The sequence below is a fragment of the Lycorma delicatula genome, chromosome 9, assembly GCF_047948215.1.
Source record: "Lycorma delicatula isolate Av1 chromosome 9, ASM4794821v1, whole genome shotgun sequence".
NCBI lineage: Eukaryota > Metazoa > Arthropoda > Insecta > Hemiptera > Fulgoridae > Lycorma > Lycorma delicatula.
The window spans coordinates 89284732-89307181 of NC_134463.1; the positions used below are offsets into that span (position 1 = coordinate 89284732).

Genomic DNA, 22450 nt, shown 5'->3' on the forward strand with positions numbered 1-22450 from the left:
AGCCCAAAATTTATAAACGTTTGGATTTTGAATATTTTATTAACTGCAGTAATAAGCCCTCATTGAGAGCTTTTCAACGATATGTAATAAATGGTACTTATTTTCATTGGTTTGAGAGTTACAGCCAAATAAAATTTAAATTACTGAAATATTTTTGAACGTTCAAGTGGAATTTACATCGGTTCGAATCCGACTTCATTTCCTTTTCTTTTAACCTTTTTTCTTCTTTAATTTAAATATATTGATTTATTAATAATTAAGAACCTCAGATTATTAAAAAAATGTGTAATGTAATTTAATAGGCGTACAAGGAAAGTCATGTGGTGTCCACGTCAGATTTTTATTTAATTTCTAGTCGTCATCGTTGTTTGATTTTTAATTATAGCCGATATAATTTGATATGATGTTTTGATTCCAAGTATTTCCACGGCATACTGAAGGTTAGTTGAGAAAACTTAAGGTAAGAATAATACACGTACTTCCGCATTCTAAGAGAGAAGCCTTAGCTGACACTTCGTTTAATCTAAAAAAAATATTTTAGTACTTATAAAATCCTTGCAGCTAGTTAAGGGCAACATAATCTCATATTCAAAAAGCTGGTGGTAGTTTTCTTTCATAGTAATAATTTATTTGGGAGATGTGCTAAAATAATTTAATGAAGGTAAGTTTTAAGTATAACGTAACTTTTTTCGTAATTTACGAAATGATATTTCATTTTTTTAAATTACTTCTTCTAATTAATCCTTTAAATAAGCCATTATCGAATTATAAACTTTGCTGTGAAAAATAAAATTCTAAAAGCTTAGTAATTCGCCGATTAACATGAAATTATAACAGCGTTATTTTTGTCTAATTACGATGATTGTACGGGTTTACTTTGAATATATAGATAATTTTAATTAGTTTTCATATTAAAAACGATGGGTTGTAAATTACGTATATTTCGAGCGCCCGACCATTCCGGTCTGCAGAAAATCTATAATTAGATTTCCGTTTAGATTGTTGAAAATTCATCATTCAGACTTGGTACAGATCAGATTAGATTTTATTTTATCCTACACGTCACAAGGGGCGTACATGAGGTCGTGATGGGGCAATTTGTATTTAGCGTTTTGTATTGTACTATTTTGATTGGGATCGTTCCCAACCTTTTTTGACCGATGACACACTTCACTTAACGCCCATGATGTCGCGACGCACTTATTTGTTTTTGATTAATAATAATACGTAGTACCTAATTATAAGCATCAGACATTGTACATTCTTCTAAATACAAGCAACGTGTCGAACGGCGACAATGAAAGTTGGTGCCTGGAATACCGACAAAGCGTGGAATATCGGAAGTCCGATTAAAAAAAAATATATAGTGTTTTTCTTTTTTAATAACTCACCATGAGAATTAATGTGGAATTCTGCGCTCGGTATGTTTGACAGAGTTTGTAAAAACGTAGCCTTACGGTTGACAGGCCATAATGCAAATCATCTTCAAATTATACCAATCTATTCGTCTGTTTAGGTTTCACTAACTTCATTGTTGAAAATGCTAATTCGTACAGTTATGAAGTTGAAATTCTCTTTTGCGATTGTAGAATACTGACACGCATAAATCCAAAAGGACTGTAACCAAGCGTCTAGTAATATTGTTTTCACGGTAGAAAGAATTCATTTTTTCTTTGACAGTTAGTGACTTTTGTATTTCTCCTTTTGGTACATCACCAGATGTACCAAAAGGAGGAATTACCTATTCTGATTTTTAAACCGACAAAGAAAACATTTTGTTATTGAAGTTTGTAACGCATTTAGTTGTTCGATTTTCGATCAAGTTGTTCGAGTTAGCCGATTTTCAAAACTTTTCTTCAGTCTTGAAAATTCCCTACGGCGGGGGATAAACCCCTCAGCTTGGCAATAATGAACATTCGGTTTGTTACCTGTCGATTGAGTAAACTAATCATTGTTTCATGTCATATGGCTCAAAATTATCGGCTGGAAGAAAATTTAAACTCAGCATCGTTGCACTTATTGATTGGTACAGTCTCAAAATAAATTTTACCGCATTAAAGGTTTCATGTTAAATATATTTATACGTTATATAGAGACTTTTCTGAATGGCATAAAATTTGTTGTTAAATTTAAATTTCGCGACACACTTCGCTGGAATGAGCGACGAATCATTCCGCGATTCCTTGGAATCGCGGTGTGTAGCGACACACCGATTGAGACGCATTGACTTAAACGGTATCAGTTATATTTAATTCTTAAATTTTATTGTATAAACGCTGATACAAATTGTCATTTGGGTTGCATAAGTATTGCTTATTTATTAAGATGTATTATTTTTTTTAATTATTAATTATTTAAAGATGATGATAGTTGATGATGACAATCGAAAAGCTTTTTAGTGTTTTGTTGTTTTTTACTTCCCTCTAGGAAGTAAAGGAAATATTGTAATCGCAAAAAATTTTAGATTTCAACGAAAATATCCATTTTGACTAGTTTCGGCGTGACGTCTGTACGTACTTATGTATCATGCATAACTCAAAAACGATTAGCCGTAGAATGTTGAAAATCTTGGATTTACATTTAGTAGTGCACTTTTCCTTTTGATTGCCATCGGACCAAAAGTGTCCGAAAAAGTCCAAATTAAAAAAATTTGGATTTTGGACTTTTTCTTAACTGCAGTAAATAACCTTTCCAGCGATATATCATATGTTTCTTATTAAGAGTTATAGCCAAATAAAATTTTAATGAAATAATTTGGTCTTACAAGGGGAAGTCATATCGGTTCGAATCAGACTTCATTTTCCTTTATTTTTTTTATTTTAATTTTAACGTATCGATTTATTAATAATTTATTAACCTCCTACTGAAAAAAATATATATATGAAAAAAATCAGAAGTAATTAGTGAAATAAAATTTTATGTACTTTTCTTTTTAATTCAAAAATTTTTACAGAGGTTAATAATTATGAATATCGATATATCTAAATTTAAAAAAAAGTTTAAAAAGAATATATGTTGTATATGACATCGGATTTAATCCGATGGTTACGGATCCGACACGTTTCCAGTTACACCACACAACTACTTCTTGAGCGACCTGAAACAAAATTCATATATAAACTAATATAATCTGCTGATACGGACACACAAAATAATGCGATGCAATGTGGTGTCCATCACAATTCAGTTGTGTAACTGCCTACTTTATTAAATAATTGGAGGATCGTATCTCACTTTTAAATGAAACAAGTTTAAATGAAGTGCAGCAGAAAATGTGTATATGTAATTTAATAGGCGTCCGTATCATAATTTGATATATGGTGTCCATATTGTAATTTCACTTTCTTGTACCAAGTAAAGGAAGTATTGTGATCGTGATAAATTTCGGTTTCCAGATTTCAACAGAAGTATCCATTTTGACCATCCCTGAATCAATTTTGACTAGTTTCGGCGTGACTTCTGTACGTACGGTAGGCTTATGTATCTCGCATAACTCAAAAACGATTAGCCGTAGAAAGTTGAAATGTTGGATTTAAGACTCTTTGTAACATCTAGTTGTTCATCTCCCCTTTTGATTGGAATCGACTGGACCAAAAGTGTCCAAAAAAAGCCCAACATCCAAAAAACGTTTGGATTTTGGACATTTTCTTCAGTAATAAGCCCTCATTGAGAGCTTTTCAACGATATATATAGTTAAGTGGTACTTATTTTCATTGGTTCCAGAGTTATAGCCACATAAAAGTTTAATTAATAAAATATTTGGATCGTAGGGGAAGGCACATCGGTTCGAATCGGACTCAATCCATCTTTTTTTAATTTTTTTTTTAAATTTCAATATATTGATTAATAATTGACCTCTCTTTGTGAACAAAATTTTACGATGAATAATAATAGTTTTTAATGAAATAAAATGTTATGTCTTTTCATTTAAAAAAAAAAGATGTGATAATGTAACTTAATAGGCGTATAAGGAAGTCATGTGTCATTAAGTCATTAATATATTGAATTAATTTATCTTAGCTCTTGTTTTAAGTTTACTAGCGTTAATTTCTGATTTAATAATTCTGATAAAAAATTATATGAAAACGGTGACAAATAAGTAGTACTTGAAATGAAATGCCGGTTAAAATAATTGCAGTCAACCGTGACATAAAAGAAGAAATTGAAGTAAAAACTATACCTATGGATAAATTATAAATGTAGTTAAACTTGACAATTTGATTAGTATTCGCGCAAAATTAAATAAAAATTAAGGAATAATGTGTATACTGCATATATATATTTTTTTTTTCAAAGAAAAAATAATACGGTGTAGTTCAATGTTATACGGAACAGAATATATAAACAGGTACATTTATAAATTTGGTGCATGTTACTTCATCTCGTAAAAAAATCCTTGTCAACGTCCTTTAAAACAAGGATGTACCAGGTTTTTTCCTTTATAGAAGTCACCCTACTTTTAACCTACCCTAAACTGGAAGGTACGCCCTTGGTTTTATATAACTGTCTATAAAATAGTTGATCGCTTATATACGTACTACAGCGTGACGAGGTCATGTAGTTAACATTTACTCACGAATATTCTACCTCAATTAACTTTGTTAGTTAGTGTTAAATATTTTAATTTTGTTACTATTATTAATATTTGTTTCTGTTATGTATTAACGCAATTTCTAACCTACATATTAAATGATCGATATGACATGATATCCTGTCTACGTCAGTTGCTTTTCTTTATTAATCGTCCTCATCACGCTGTTGTAATTTCAACCCCTTTCCTATAATAATAATAATAATTATTATTATTATTATAATCTCTCAGTTTTCATTAATATTTATGGTTTGATTATTATATCATTGAGTTTGTTTTTATTATTTATTTATGACCTTTCCATTTTTCCTGTATTACATAATGAAATGTTCACGATTAAATTACGTTGCTATGATGTCGAGAATAACGGATTACTTAGTATTTTCAAGGTTGTATGCCCAATCACCGTTGTATTAATTTCTTTCAACTATTTAAAAAAAATATTCTTCGTAGTAAAATCGTGTTGTGCATTTTGGGAGATAAATAATCTTTGTATTAGTTTGTGTAAAATTCAGCGATAGTTAAGAAAAGTAATTTTTTGTAATATTTTTCTGCAGTCTTTATGTTACTCAGCAGGACCGAGCTATTTTCGTTTACAATCTTATGTACGCAATTAGACACAATGAGTCCCTGATCTCACTTTCTAGTGTCTGAAAATGATAAATATAATTTACATATACTTTACTTTTCATCTCGTTAAGCTCTTACCAGTGAGTTTAGAATTTTAGATTATAAAATCGTTTTTCGTTGACTGTTTAAACAAAACATTTATCGTCTTCTCCTATATATACTGACCATATCATTTTCTTTTAAATTAATTTTTAAAGCCAAGCTATATTTCAATTTATTTATCGTTAAGGTATTCTCTTTTTGATATTAACGTCAACCCTTACGACAAGGGGATGACCAAAATGTTGCTGGAATAGTAAGATGGAGATTTTCGTGTGCTAAACATACGAAACTTTTTTCACATGCAACCATTGTCTTATTAGTAAATTGGAAACTTTTTAACTTTAAGGTGGAAATCTTTTTTATCCCCTACTTAGCACTGGTGAAATCTACCTACTACTTCCGGCATGCAGAAAGGGATTTTTTATAATCCTGTCGTTAAAAAATTTCTTAGTGAATTTAATTTTCACCTTTTTAATTCATCACAATGAAAATTAGTTTCCTCCTCTTTAACGGATTTAAATGTTTTAATATTTACAGCCCTTACTCGGTCACACCAATTTATTTTTAAGCTTTTCTATATTTTTCACGATGTATATTTTTCGTTTTGTGTTGATTTGTCGTAGTATTTATAATATGTTTTAATAAAATTTATTAAAACGGATCTCTTATTTTAGGTTAATGTGTAAAAAAATCCCTTAGAGAAAATATTATTGAAGTATTTATGGAAGGGTTAAACCAACTTTCTTACTATTCTAGTAAGGAGAGGTTGAAATAACTTTTCAGCTGTGTTTCTCTTTAAATGAAGCATCGATGGTGCTGAACTTCTTAGCATTTAAATAGAACTTCAATAATAAAGTCGAAGATTATCTTTATTTTTTCTTCCTACTAGCTGACACACACACACACACACACACGCGCGCGCGCGCGCGCGCGCACACACAATATTGTGTGTGTGTGTGTAAATATTCCTTACAAGTTTAATACGAAAGTGTGGAGTGAAGCGGTTTTACGTTAATTTGTTGATAAGAGTCTAACATAATTATAGCTCTTATGCTTGACAAGCCCATCGTAATGTAATTAATTTTAATTTGTTCAAGTAAAACTTTCATTTATTACATTGATTATAGGAACTGGCTTTACGCTGAACAAGATTACTTTTGAGAAAGCTCTGATTGGTGTTTTTTTGTTGCTCGGGCGTCCTATCCAGTAGAAAGACTAGGATAAATAATATGAAAGCGACAAATTTCGTTATTTTTAGCTTTTTTATTAATTTTTTCCGTATTTTTAAAAATAATTTTTTTAAATTATTTTTGAAAAGTGATTTTGAAAAAGATATCTTTGAATCTGAATATTTTGGGTTTGAAGAAAGGTTATTTTATAAAAAGTTTTTAATTTAACCACTCCTATCCTTACGGTAAAAGTCGGCACTCTGGTTTCACATATCCCCGATCCCTTATGGTTTAAATAACTTATTCCGTCCCTAGAGTTCTATTTTTTTTAGTACTGATGTTTACAACAGATTTCTCTTTGTTTTGATAGTATATCACTAACATTTTAAAGCTTCTCTTTTAAGAAAATATCTCCTAAACGATAATTGCATTTCCAGTTGATTTGCATCATTTCAAAGGCTCGTTTATTCTCCAGATTTATTCTCCTTCTCGTTTATTCTCCAGATTTATTCTCCTTTTGTTATGAGTTACAATTATGCTTTCGTTTCTCGTTGATGCACTGAATAAAAATAAATTGTGATTATTTGTTTAGTAATTTTTTTGTTGTATATATAAAAAAAAAAATTCAGCAGTATGTATGATGACGTTTAGTTAATAATCAAAATGGCCAACTAGTTCTAAATTTTAGTCAAAGACACAACTCTAAGAAAAAGTTCAAAAATTAAAGTATGTAACTGTGATGACCGATAATTTTACATTGATCATAGATACATGAACGGTTAACAAACGATATAATAATGAGCATTACATTCAGAGGTAGGAAAGAAACGTTTTAAGGAAAACGTACAGACCGATGAAAAAGAGAAATGAATTTAAAATGAGAATTAATGTGGGGTTGGAACAGCTGTTAGGAGAACTTAATATTGTCACAAGGTTGATTGATGGGGGGTCGGACATGTCAAAAGAATGCCGGTGGATAAAGCAGTTAGAAAACAATTTTCTGGAAAACCGAGCGGGATATGGTTGGATTATTTGGTAGATGGGAATAAAAAATTTGAGGAGGGTTTACGGAGTCTAAGGAGGGGTTGGTACACGGAGGCAGGGTCCTCCATATACTTCAGCGCTGACCAGTAATTACAAATTGTTGGTTAAAAATTATATTTATAAGTTTTATTGTTTTCCAATGCTTTTTATTTTCATGAATTGTAACGGAAAACATATTGTTTTTTTTTTTTTTAATAAGGATTACCGTTTCTTTTTTTATTATTTTTCTTTTTTTAAGGAAAATAATTGCTGTGATTTGCGATTCACTAATCAGTTTTTTTTTAACTTGTTCAGCGTTTATGGTGAACAGGAAGTAATAGACCGGGACGTTAAGAGTACGTTTTGTTCATATTTTTCAAACGGTTAGTAAAATATGATGGCATTGGGAGGTCCTTGTGACGTAATTGAGTCGGTGCGAAGGTTCGTCCGGCAGATAGCAAGACCGACGGCACGCGCTTGCTACGTACTATTGACGCAAATGTTACGTTATATATTTGCAAATAGGACAGAAATATTTCAGCTGTATAATATCAAGGGAGAGAAAGAAATTTTGATACGAATATGCAATACGTTTACATTTTTAAAAACCGCATGACAATCGATTACAATCGGGTCTTTTATTGCAGAACATAATATTTTAAGTGTTGCTAAAAGAAATCTTTTAAATTATAAATTATCATTTATTCCGATCCATTTTATTACTAGTCAGTTCATTTTACTCCCACATGACGTTACTGTTTTTAATCTTTAGTGTTGTTATAAATGAGAACATGACTAGAGGTGTTAAATTAGGTTGATCAAGGTTTCAGTGAACGGTTGGTGTATGTTAGTTTATTTTTAGATTAAAACTTCTGTTCTTTTTAAAATAAAAACGTATGCATATTTTAAATTTTAAGGTGTTTATTTTAATTTCAATTTTTATTGTAATCAAGTAATTATTGTTTAAATATAATTTTGATAGGGTTAACAATACAGTTTTGCCACAGTGTTAATGTTTAAGGCCCTCCATTGCAGGATACATTCGTGTCATGCGAAGGAAGGTCTTAAGCCATACACCGAGGCCTTAACCCCCTTAAAGGTATTCATTAAAGAAGAAAAGAATTATTGAAAATTAAGTTTCTACCATGAAGGCAAGAGACGTAAGTTGTGAAGTTTTCCTCGTGAAAGGTCTGTGTATTTCGGTTACGATAGTTACTACTATTCTCTCTTCTGTAATTAAATTCCTTTTTCAGGTTTATATAAAGCCTGAATACTTTGAATTGTTATTTATCAATATTATTCTCACAACCGTGGGGATAGCGAATACTGCGTGGGTTCGCCCGACCGGCTAGTAAACGTATAAATGTAATCTTTTTAAGTATACAAAACTGTCATTTTAGAAATCTAATCCCCACTCTTGAAAATTATAATTAATAACACCCCCTATTCCCACTTGATATTGTCGATAATATTTAATATAACGAGTCCTTTTTTCTTTAATTCTTCTTTATACTTGTACAATATGATGTAATATTTAACCTTAATGTCAGCAGCCATCCCCCAGTTTATGAAAAAAATACAAAAATCTTTGTATGGAACTGTGCGCTTCACAGTTCCAGCAGCGTGGTGTTTGGCTGTTGTACGCATGCGCACATAGGCAGCTGCTTACAACAGACAAACAGCGCTCCCTCGCGGGGCTGCGAGGGAGAGAGAGAGTGAGTGAGAGAGCACTCGCTCCCGCACTACCGACCCCGGCGTGCTTCGGGGACGGTAGTTTTTTTTTACTTCGCGTGTGTATGGAACCTTCCTTGTTCGTTCCCTTTTCTAGTTTAGTCGGTGAAAGAAATGTGAAAGCGGTTTAGTCGTTTTTTCAGTAGCAATCAGAAGATGGCTGAAAGCAAGGGCTCTTTGATTACCAAATCTGCCCAAAAACACGCTGTAAGGGCGAAAAGAGAAGGTAATTAGTAAAAACGAATTATGTATTTGTTTGAAATTTTAATTAAGCACCGTTAGCCTGTAGTGTTTTTAAGCAGACACTTTATTAAGTTATTATCTATTAATTCTAAAAAATATCTGTATTGACATTTTGTTATTTATTCTGTTAAACCGAATACGGTTCTTTTTTGCACATTGTGCTTAATATTGGGTCTACCATTTATTCTTTAACGTGATAAAGTGTAGAATTAGATTATTATCATAACCCACCGGGTTGGTCTAGTGGTTAATGCGTCTTCCCAAAATCGCCTGATTTGGAAGTCGAGAGTTACAGCGTGCAAGTCCTAGTAAAGCCAGCTATTTTTACACGGACTTGAATACTAGATCGTGGATACCGGTGTTCTTTGGTGATTGGGTTTCAATTAACCACACATCTCAGGTATGGTCGAACTGAGAATGTACAAGACTACACTTCATTTACACTCATACATATCATCCTCATTCATCCTCTGAAGTATTATCTATACGGTAGTTACCGGAGGCTAAACAGGAAAAAGAAAGATTATTATCATGCTTCCAGGCTATTCTATTTGATTTATTTTTTCGGTTCTTTTATTTTACAGAAAATGTCCATAAAAATTTTCTGGAGCAGCACCCCCACTAATTTTAGCTACGAGCCGCCACTGGTTGATTTTATATCCAGGAACAGTTTATCCTGCAATGTTGTAATAGCAATACATTAATAGCAAATACATTAATTCTGTTAATTCATTTTTTTTTTTGTTGAAATTGTATGGGGATTGGAGAGATAGTATAAGTGTTAGATTCTACTGTGAATTAACTTTTCCTATGTAAGAAAAATACTTATAATTGAGTCAGATTTTGCTTGTGGTGTTTGTTTTATCGCGGCTCTTTTTATTAGCCTATCTAATCATAAATAAATAAAGAGCAATTTCGGAAGTAACATACAGTACACGTCGGTTTGTTTTTTCTTGATATCTGAAGACTGTGTATTGATGACAATCCATCTTTATCAAAATTGATCAAGGGGACAGAAAAATTACACTGTCCTATATTCCAAAATTTTAGTTAAAAGGGTAGGCTCTTTTTATTAGCCTATCTAATCATAAATAAATAAAGAGCAATTTCGGAAGTAACATACAGTACACGTCGGTTTGTTTTTTCTTGATATCTGAAGACTGTGTATTGATGACAATCCATCTTTATCAAAATTGATCAAGGGGACAGAAAAATTACACTGTCCTATATTCCAAAATTTTAGTTAAAAGGGTAGGTAACATTTATCATATAAAATTTAATGCCCCTTAGGGGTAGCTAAGATAATTTTTGATGGTGTCGAGCTTTTATTCAAAACCTTCTTATAGAGGTGGGAGCAAAAAACTATACTTTTTTTGCCATTTGTAGGCTTTACTTTACATTATTGTATTAATTAATAAACGATTTCATTACATCTGAAATGAAATGTACACTTTGGTTATGTATTCGGACTTTTTCATTCGTGGGTGGAGGATAAAGCCTTTTTTCGTCAGTTATACTTTTTACTTGTTAACTTAAGGCTGGATTGATCGATTTTTATGAAATTTTATACGATGACTTCTGAATGTTGGTTATTGACGCCGTTTAATCTTGTTTACAAAGTCTAGGGGTTGGGAGGTGATCACCGTAGTTCTCGAATCTCAGAAGTTTATTCTAAGGTCAACATTTTTTTTTAGATAATTCTTTACTTCCATTTTTATATACTTGAAAAATTCTTGTCGGTCTTTTCTTTACAAAAACAACAATATCGTTGGAAATAATTGAGAAACATTTATGGGAAGAGTAGATTTTATTTGGTTTAGTAGGGAAGGTCAATGGGTTAGTGGTTAATATTTTATTTTTTTTAAATATTATTATTAAAAGTTTTCTTTACTACTTTTTTACATAATCTTAAGACAGGATACTTTTCCAGGATTGAGTTTGGGCTTAAATTTACAAACCTACGATAATAATAATAGCTGGATTTTATTCTACTCACTATGTATTACATATTTGCTTACTAACTATAAAACAAAATTTGAATATGAAAAAAAATCCTATGCTTTTCTGTTATAAAAATAAAGCTCTACAATTAAGCTAACATTTAACTGATTTAAAACGTTCTGTACATGATTATCTATTACGTAATTAAGTCGTGCTTACCTAATGAAGTTTTCAGGAATATTCGAAGTCACCATTACTTTAAAATAGATTATTTTCTATTAAAAAGGTTTTTCATTATATACAGGCAGGATGGCGCAGACAAACGGAAAAATTTTAAATAATTATAAAAAATGAAGTAAAGTTACTAACCTTTATTTGATGTTGAAAATATGTTCTACAAGAGTGGAAATTTGAATATACATAACTTTTTAAAAATTACTTCACTGGAGTGCCGTCCATTTTTGCGTACATACTCAGCAAGTCGATTCTGAAAATGTTGCATAGGGCGGCGCAATATATTATCCTGGATGTTGGCGATTTCCTCTTCAATCTGTGTTTTGTGCTGGGCAAGGTTTCTTGGTCTACTCTGGTTCAGAATGAACAGCGTTATAACGCTGTTCATTCATATATTCCCATAAAAAGAAGTTGCAGACTGATAGGTCCGGAGACCGGGATGGCCAAGCGATTTTAGCAATCCTTGAACTAATGCAATCCCCAAACAAACGTCTCGCTACTATTTTTTTTTGTTTAGCCTCCGGAACCACCGTAAGGTATTGCTTCAGAGAATGAATGTAATGTAATCTTGTACAGTCTCAGGTCGATCACTCCTGGTAGTGTGGTTAATTGAAACTCAACCACCAAAGAACACCGGTATATACGATCTAGCATTCAAATCCGAATAAAAGTAACTTCCTTTACTCGGATTTGAACCTTAGAACTCTCGACTTCGAAATCAGCTGATTTGCGATGACGAGTTAACCACTAGACCGGTCCGGTGGGGACGTCTCACTGCTGCACTGCTGCCATAGACTCTTGACAGTGTGCGAAGTGCCTCCTTCCAGTTGAAACCAGGTTTGCTGAAGGTCAAGATTTGAAAGAGAATGGAGCCTAGGAGAAATAAATGACTAGCATGTCAAAATAACGTTGAGAAGTCACACTGACAGCAGAGCCCCCTTCATCTTCAAAGAAGTACGGGTCTGTCACCCCACGACACGAAACTGCACACCATACAGTAAGCTTAGCACTGTGTAACGACGGTAGTGCAGCTGAGAAGGGTTTGTTGGTTTGTTTGTATCAAGTAATGGAAATTCTGCTTATTCACGTATCCACATAAAACTGAAAAACGGCTTCATCTGACATCCAAAGATTTTCAGTATTCTTATTGATTTTAGACAACAGTTTTTCACAAAATTGCAGACGCAATACGTAATATTTACATTTCAGTTCTTGGAAAGTTTGAATCTTGTAAGAATAAAATTTCAGGTAATGGAGTGTTCTTTCTACGTTGCAAAGACGAGGCAGTTTTCCGCACTAACGACGAGGACCCCTTACCGCTACAGCTTTCACGGAATCAATGTTTTCTGGCATACGTACAGACGATACACGCCCACTAGGTTTTTTCAAAGCCGAACCCCAGTCTCTTCAAACTTACGAACCCAAGTTTTGTTTGCTTGTGAAGAAGGAAGTTGAACCGCGGGACAGAATCTCGTAGTGTCACCAAAACACTCTTTGTGCAGCTGTCACACTATCACCATGTCGGTAAAAAGCCCTTATCGGCAACCGCACACTGTACACCATTCCACTGCTCCATCACAACTAAATATCTGTTACCGCTCCACAGTTTAACGTCTTTCTCCTACTTATGGTACACCTAAAGAGCTGCCAACATTAAATCCAAAATTTCCCGTTTCTCTGCGCCACCCAGTGTGATATATTTATATATATATATATATATATATATATATATATATATATATATATATATATATATAAAATATGTAGAGCAGCTTCATTTTTTCCTTTTCTCAACACGTTGTTTCGATGTGAAATATATATTATTTTAGTTTAGTAAACTCCATCGACATGGGGGTATCATATATAATGGTCTTTTGAACATTTTTTAAATTGTAGATTTAATTCTTAACATTTTAAAAAGAAAAATTGGTTCGGTTGATATAATTTGAACCGTATTTGTAATCGAAAAATTTAAACGCGTTTCGTTTTAGGAAGTTCAATCGTAAAGTTGAAAGTACAAAAATATAGAAATTGATTTCTCATTGATTATTAATTTAATTATTATGACTTTGTCTAGTTTGATTGCTTGTGGTTAAGAATGATTTGCTTAATTTTCCAGTCTTAGAAACTTAGAATTTAAATTTTTTCCTATTATTTGATTCTATGTTTTATGTAAGAAAAAACCAAGTAACAAAGAAAAAGTTGATTCACGGTATCTCTTATTCGTATCGGATATCTCTCACGGTATCAGCATATTCGTTTTATGGGAAGCTTATTAAGCAATGTTGTTATATTGGTGTAGTATTTTTTTTGTTTTGGTTTGTTACATTTTGAAAATTTATATATATATATTGTGTGTGCGTGGGTGCGTTTTATCAATTTGTTTGATTTAGGTTTGTACTTGTTGGTAGCTTTTTTATTTTTGTAATCAATTTAATATGACAGAGAATATGTAAAATCTGATGAAGATTTTGAAGTCGATAAAAATTAATATACAACCTTAATATATGTTGTATTAACCAGGTCAGCCGGTATAGTGGTCAGCGCTTCTAATCACTGTTCTTCTAAGGAGTCTGGTTTCGATTCCAATTGTGTGGACGGAATATTTTGGCTTACAATTTCCGGTCACGACAGGTACGATTTCTTTATTGGTCAGAAAATTTTTATCAAAATAACTATATCGTTGTTGCTGTATCTCTTTTAAGTGGAAAATGGTTAACGAATTTCAAAAGGGGGAGTATGTTAATGTAAATTGAATAGAATCTTGGAAGTTATCTACCTAGATGATATTTGTTGGTCTTTTACGAGACATGATTACAGGTAGAATAAAAAATTAAATTTTAATATAAAATCCAGTAAAATATTTTTTAACTACAATCCTTTGTAGAAAGAATTGTTTACAACTTGCATAAAAGTGAGATCATCATTATTATAGTAAAAGATCAAAAAATGTATTTTCCAAATATTTCCTGACTATGTTCTTTTAGGTGAAACAAAAAACGAACTAATTGTTATCCACTTATTGGTTCGATTATTAGGAGAGAAGTGGAAGGATGTAGTTATTTATTTTGTAAAATTACAAAGGATGGACGATTTATATTTATTAAAGGGAGTATAGTACGAGATGCAGTAGCAAACAGATTAATCCGAACAAAGGAAATTTTTGTTATGTTGCAGGGAAGTTTCATTCTGTGGCCGACTGCTTGCTGTTTGGTGTTTCAGGTTATATTGCTAGTTCATATACAAACAGAATTAGCTGTTTTTTTGCTGTTGTAATCATTGTTTATTAATTTTTGGTGACCTTGTAAGTTTCTGTTATAAGTTTGTTATTCTTTTGTAGTTAATACAATGGATATAACCCCAGGAAAGTCAAAAATTGTTGCTCTGTCCTAACATACAGAAGTGACTCAAAAGGCAGATTCCCTGTGAGTGTAGTGTGGGGTGAGGTACTGTATGTGAAATCGTGGAAAGGTTTAGCGAAACATGTTCCGTCTCTCCAAAGAGAAAAGGAAAAAATGAATGGAAAATTGAAACCACGCCTCTATAGGATCGATTACTAACAAGAAAAAGCAAAATTAATCCACGATTGTCAGCTGTTGGCCTTAATAAGGATTTGAGAACCAGTGGGACTAATGTTTCTGATATGGCAGTTCGTAGAAGATTGTTGGCAGTGGGAAGGATTGCTCGGTAAATTAAAACTGACGCAGGTTATGAAGACAAAGAGACTTCAGTGGGCAAAGGAACATAAAGAATGGACTATTGAGATGTGGAAAAAAGTTATTTTTTCAGACGAGATTCATTTGTCCAAGGAGAGAGAGAGAGAGAGAGAGAGAAATCTAACATTCATAAGTCAGCAGATGAAAAGACTACTACGCCAGCCACCTGCAAAAAGCTCCCAAACCCCCATCCAAAAAGATGTTTTGTGGATGTTTTACATATGAAGGGCCAGGAGCACTTATGCCTGTGGATGGGATGATGAAATCGGACCGATACAGTAACGTATGCCAAAAAAAAATAGTTTCACTTATGCAGAAGACCCTAGAACTCATTTTCCAACATGACCTTGCACCATATTATACCAACTTATATTGCGCCACACGTCAAAGAAAGCAAAAGAGTCTTCAAAAACCAAAATAAATCGAGGGCTCGTGGCCAGGGAACTCCCCAGACGTAAATCCCATTGAAAATTTATATGGGCCATACTGTAAAGAAGACTTGGGAAAATGAATTGTAGCACAAAAACTGACATTAGTTCAGCGATACAGGTTTGGTTTCGAGATGAAGAAATCAAAAAATCATTGTTCTATCTTAGTGGAATCAATTCCAATGAGGATTAATGAGATAAAAGCAAAGGATAGGACACACATAAACTTGACTAAAGGATTTTTCTTTTAAAAATAAAATTTTCTGTTAATAATACTCTGTTCAGATTAATTTGTTCACCACTGTAGGTAAAGAAATTTCCTATTAAATTTCGGAATTACAGAATACGAGGTCTGTTCAGATAAAATCCGAACATTTTTAATTACGCGCCAACGGAGATATTTATTGACGTGCGGTTGGCAGCATTATGTTCCGCATAACTTCCTCTGTAACCACATGTTCTAGAAGTGGTGATAAATCGTTTAGTTTTCGTATTTTGTTATTTGAGTCAACATGTTGAAGCGTTAGTAACGATTTTCGGGAGCAACGATACAACGTAAAATTTTGCGGAAAACTCCAGGGAAAACATTCACAAAAACGTTACAATTTTTGAAACAAGCTTACGGAGATGATGCTCTGAGTCGTTCGCAATGTTACGAATGGTTTACACGATTTAAAAGTGGTCGTCAATCAGTCGAGTGATCTTCGGCCAGGAAGGCCGTCGAGTATCTGGTACCTGCAAATCGCCGATTGACTGTCAGCGAACTTGCAGTAGAGGTTAGCATCTCGATCGGATCATTCCGTGACACTTTGAATTAAAAATTGAACACGCATAGTTAAAGAAAAGTTTGTTCCTCGTTTGATGACCGAACAGCAGAAAGAACATCGAGAGTGGACGATTGTCGGCAACTTCTTCAACAAATCGATGATGATGAAACATTCATGCACATGATCATAATGGAGACGAAAACCGGGCTTACGGCTACGACATCGAGACAAAAGTTCTATCATCACGATGGATCGGCAAAGGATCTCCGTGCACCAAGTAAGCATATCAGTCTCGATCCGATCTCAGAGCGATGCTGTGTTTTTTTTTTTCAATTTTAATGGAATCATGCATTTTGAATTCTTGCCTCAAAGTGAACCAGTGAACCGTGCTTACTATCGAGGCGTTTTACAACTTTACATGAAAAAATCAGCAAAATGAGACCCGAGTTTGGCGAGACAACTCACAACTATAAAAACGGTTCCTTCACTATGCCAACGCGCCCGCATCTTTGTCAATTCGTCAGTTTTGTGGCAAAACTCAGATGACTGTCCTTCCTCTTCGCCTCCTAGTCCCGATTCTTCCGTAATTCCCTTAAATCCCTCCTTGCGAGTTTTTCTTATTTCCGAAATTAAAATCGGTGGTGAAAAGAGGACGTTTTGACACTGTTGATGACATAAAAGCAAATTTGTCACGGTTCTTAAAGGTTATTTCAAATGTAGCTATCCAGGACTGCTTCGCAAAGTGGAGAAGAGTACTTTGAAGGGGACAAGGACCAATAATCTGTAAAATTAATAATAAAGATAGAAAAAATAAAGTTCGGTTATTTTCGGATTAGACCTCATATAGGACGAATTCTCCTGTCGGTGGAATATGTATACCGCGTGACATTGAACACTTTTTATAGGGAAGAACTGTAAAAGTTAATCTTTCATTGTAATTGCGATTAATTATGGTAAGTTAAAGTTAAGAGATAGTAAATAGCTTTAAAAACGGTTATTCTTTTTTTGTACACCCTGTATTACAATACTAAAAGAGTAAAGAAAGAAAAGATTAGCTATTATATAAAGAAAATTATTTAAGATTTGAGATAAATGAAATATGTTAAAATATAATATTACTGCAGTAACGTAAAAATTGAATACTGCAACTAGTGAAATTATGGTGATGTAATTATTGATTTTTATTCTCGTTTCTTTTACATTCAAAGCTAATTTAAACTTAAGATTTGGGAGATCTGTTATTCAGGTCATCTTATACAACTATAGTAAAAAAAAGTTTAAATGAAAATAACTTTTTATTATATTCATTTAAGTTTTATGTCCTTAAATTATAAACATTTAAAATTGATATTTTTCGAATTGTCAAAATAGCTTTGGTATAATAATTTTCTAACCCAACGGGTTACAGTTTCCTTTGCAATTCTAAACGGTAAAAATATTTGAAAAATATCCCTTTTATTTTTATCGATTCATCTCGTTCATCTCTAACGGTCGCTTGTGTGCATTACGTTCATTATTCGTACGTTTGGAATTAACGTAATGCGCTCTACTCGGCTGTTTATCGAGTTGCGTACTTGGTCATCGAAAATTCTTAGCGCGGCACATCCCGAAATTATTAAATTCTACATTTATTTGTTAATAATACATATTTTATATAATAATATTTATTATGTTTTTAATTAATGAATTGATTATCTTTATTTTTTTAATAGCTGAAGACCTTTGTTGTATCGGGATACTATCGTACAATAACAGATGTTTACCGGACCACGATAGGATTGCTTTTATTTAAATCTCCTTGTGTTGAACCGGTTCCAAACATAAGCAAAATAGATTACGTAATGATTTATTTTTTGTGTTTTCATTATATTATTTTGGTGCAATTTCCAATTTTTTTTGCTACTACGTTTCATATTTTACATATTTAAAATTATCTGTTGCTTTTATTACAATTCCATTTAATAAAACGGTCCTTGAATTCCTCTTATCTTAAAACTTTATGAACCTACACAAATTATATTTAACATTTATTTTTACTACGTCAATTCTTCTATAATCTTTTAATTTTCGATTTAACTTTTTAACATTTAACTTTTCTATTATTGTCCTGTTTGTGTGTGTATGCGCGCGCGTGTGTGTGTACGCGTACGCATGCGCACACTAATTACTAATGTAGTTTGTCATAATTGATGAAATTTCCAGTTTTGAAAAATAAATTAAAACAAATACATTTATTTTTGAAGAAATATAACTGTGGCAATGAGAACTAGTGGTAATATATAAATATATATTTATATAAAAAACAATAATAAATAATCATAAGGTCAAAAATAAAAGTTAATTCAGTTATTAAAATTTGTCACGTATTTTTGTTTATTTTTAATTTTAATGTAAATTTATAAAGTTAATGTTTGTAAATTTAATTACATATGACTGTGTTATACATTGTTTGTATCGATTGTAATTTTTATTATTTTACTTATTCCTTAAGGTCATATATCTCGAGTTCAATGTTACACGTTTATTTTTGATAGGGAGTTTATTTATTTTAGTTATTCTATTGATTATGTTCTACAAGCATATGATTGTGTGTTTGTATGTGCGCGCGCGTGCGTGCGTTTGAGGTTAAATGCATACGTTATCTTTTAAAGTGTGCGAGTAAGTAATAATAGAAATTTTTTTTGCTTGATTTTGAGTTTTTAATTTTTTTTTTTTGACGGTATATAAAAAAAATTCTCTTAATGTTTTTATTATTAAGATAGATGAAAATCCTCAGCGCTAAATTAATTTCTACTACAGAGAACACTTTTGTGATTTTATGATGGTTAAAGTTTTACTGTTATATTAAGTTGTTGTCAACCCACCTTCAAATTAAAGTCTGAGTTATTTTATTAGATTTGTCTATTTGCATATTAGTTTGAAGTTTAATAACTGCACACACGCGCGCGCGCACTTTTATTATGATTATTTTTTTGCGTAAAGTTATCCACGGAAAGTTTATGGAATGGAAATTTTGTAGTGTATAAAAAATACTAAGCCCCGCAGGGATTCGAACCTGGAACATTTAAAGAAGCTTTTTTCTTGATTAACTGGGTTTGTCTTATCAAATTTTCGTAATTAAAAAAAAAAAAAAAATGAAGTGTTAGGCCGCTGAAAATTTGACCGCAACTCTTGATTGTCTGTTTTAATAATTTTTTTTATTTTGTTATCTTTTATCCGGAAGTTCGAATTTTGGTTAGGCTTGCCATCTTTTAATACCTTACACAGTTTTCAAAAATTGCGTTTGTAAATTTCCAGGTGACAAAGGGGGAATATACAGCATGAAAGGAGAAAGATCGTTGCGTTGTTTTTTTGCTAGACTAATCTCCAATACTTGTAAGCGGAATACGTCCCAATAGGTGGAGTAAATATGACGGTAAACCGGAAGAGAGATCGGTGAAAAAACTCATTGATATACTAAATTAAATCCTTGATGATGATGAAAAACATTCTTTAATTATTCTTTAGTGGCTGCGTATATATAATGTTCTTGAGACTACTGAAATTAATAATAAAATTATAATATAATTTTATTCAATTCTAAAACTTTTCCTTATCTGAAGAAATTATTCCTTTTTTTTACGTCTCTTTCCTTAACTTGATATTACGCCAGTCTGGAATTCGCAACATCAATGTTGGGTTTTAATACTAAGTCCGATTTACTGGCAAATTATTAATTCTTTTTTATTGACGTCAGTTGTTTGTAAAATGATCCTTATTTTCGTCAGGATTTGTTACTGTTAACAATTAAGAAATCCTAATAGATAAATTTTGATAAGCCTTGTAAGAAAATATTTATGGTAATAAAAAAATAACTATTATATTGATAAACATTGTCAATGATTTTTGTTAATAAAAACGTAGACACCGTTGTCATATTAGAAGCAGTATATACTCGTATTTCTCTGAATTCTGTATTATTATTCCATGATTAAAATTCTTCTCGCACGAAGAAAAAAACATACTTTTCTTGGACTAATTTACAAAAAAATAATTGAGAATAACTTCTGATTTTATACTAGGGTAAATTGACTCTAATTTTTCATAAAGCTGAAAACAAATTTAAAAAACCGGAAGGAACAAGTAAGCTCAAAACTAAGGAGCTCATCGAGTGATGGAAGACAACACGATGTAGATTTATTTAAAATTAAACTAATTTAATCTAGTGGTATATTACATTTTAATAAATCTTTTAGATTCTTTTTTTTTTAATTACAATCCTAATTTTCTTCAGGTGCCATGTATTTTTATCCTCCAGTTATCCTCTGTTAATTTTGCTTTAACTTGCTGATCAAGCCGATTAGATTCATAATACAGTTCTTTCGGCATTAGGTTGCTTGCGCTGTGGGTTCGTTGGGCGTTGCTCAGTAATAAACCAAGACTCGGTTGTTAAGTTGCGATTGAACGTGCTTCGTTTTGTTTCGTTTATCGGAATTAATAGTTGCGAAAGACGTAACTGTTCTTTCGGTAGAGGAACACATTTTCTCCTTGAATACGTCTTTCGTAAAGGTTACAAGTATACTGATTTAGTGAAACACAAGATTTTCGAAAAGTTTCCATATACTCCTGTTCCACACCGCAATGCAGTACGAACTCTTATCGAAAACTTTCCGGCAACGGGCTTTATTGAAGTGAAAACTCTGATCGAAGTGGAAGACCATCGAAACCAGAAGCTGCTTGATATTTCCGATGTTATGGACGAAAGTCTATGGAATCCATAAATACGTAATTAACATTATAAAATACGTAATTTAACACAGCAACAATGTATCGGATTTGCTACCGCTCTTAAAGCTGTAAGAAAAGAACTGTAACCTTTCCCCTACAGAGGAAGGTGTGGTCAAGAACCGAAACCTACAGATCATGCCAAAAGACTAAATTACTATCGATGGTCTAAACGTTTTATTGACCAAAATTCCGTAAGTATACTGGACATTACGTTGTTTACAGATGAAGCCTGGTTTCGTCTGGAAGGCTATATTAATTCACAAAATACACGACTGTGGTCGACAACTAACACCCCCCCCCCCCAATCCATGAACAATCTTTACACGAAGCGAAAATTGGAGTCTTGGTTGGTGTAAGTAGAACGCACTTCGTGGGTCCAATCGTTTTTGAAAACACAACTTCCATTTTTTGTCTGTAAATTCCACAATCAAAAATTTGGCTTTTGCAGTATCGATAAAACGTTCGACATCAAAGTATACGCGGGTCTTTTCTGTTATTCAACTAATGCTTCAATTTATTCTACTGATTCACATCGTTGGATTGCAATTTACGAAGCCGTCAGTTGATTTTGCATTCAAGTTAATTATCAAACGGGCCAAATGCGAAAATGTTATTACATAAAGTCCTTAGATGTAGCGTTAAATTATATCGAATTTAGTTTTTAATTGAATACTAGGAGAAAGATATGACAATGAATTTCAATTTTATTATTTTTAAAATGAATATTTTTCATTATAAATTAAATACTACATTGCGGATTAAAAAAGTTTGATTTTTTGAGTTGGTTGCACAGTTTATTATGGATCACTCTTTTTAGATGGCTAATGGATCGTCAAGATGCTTATTTAAAATAATATATGAGCTATTGACAGGAAGTGGATTGATGGGAACAAATCTTTATGTTCCTCTATGTATTTAAAACACGTGTGTTTTTAATTTTAATAATAATTTTGGTTGAAAGTAAAACCTGATATTTTAAAAGAAATTTTATAAACGAAACAAAATTTAAAAAAAGCTGTTTTCAAAATATTGAATCTATAAATCTGTTTGGTTGATGTACATTTCTATGATAACAGAGCAGTTCAAATTTTTTTGCTGACGTAAAACAGTATTTTTTAACGATCCTATTTTATTTACGTATTCAAATACTTTAATTTTAGAAATTTGA

The 22450-nt window shown here is 32.1% G+C and overlaps 1 protein-coding gene across 3 annotated transcripts in view; it reads left to right on the forward strand.

The window, feature by feature from the left end:
• The window catches only part of rdx (BTB/POZ and MATH domain-containing protein rdx), a 524123-nt gene that overhangs the window by 442472 nt on the left and 59201 nt on the right, over nucleotides 1-22450 (forward strand). The window contains exon 2 of one of the 3 annotated variants that reach the window (XM_075374840.1): nucleotides 14128-14238. The exons of the other annotated variants lie outside the window; for them this stretch is intronic. Coding sequence (XP_075230955.1) covers nucleotides 14128-14238 — 111 coding nt within the window. The remainder of the gene's footprint in view (nucleotides 1-14127; nucleotides 14239-22450) is intronic. 3 annotated transcript variants of the gene reach the window in all.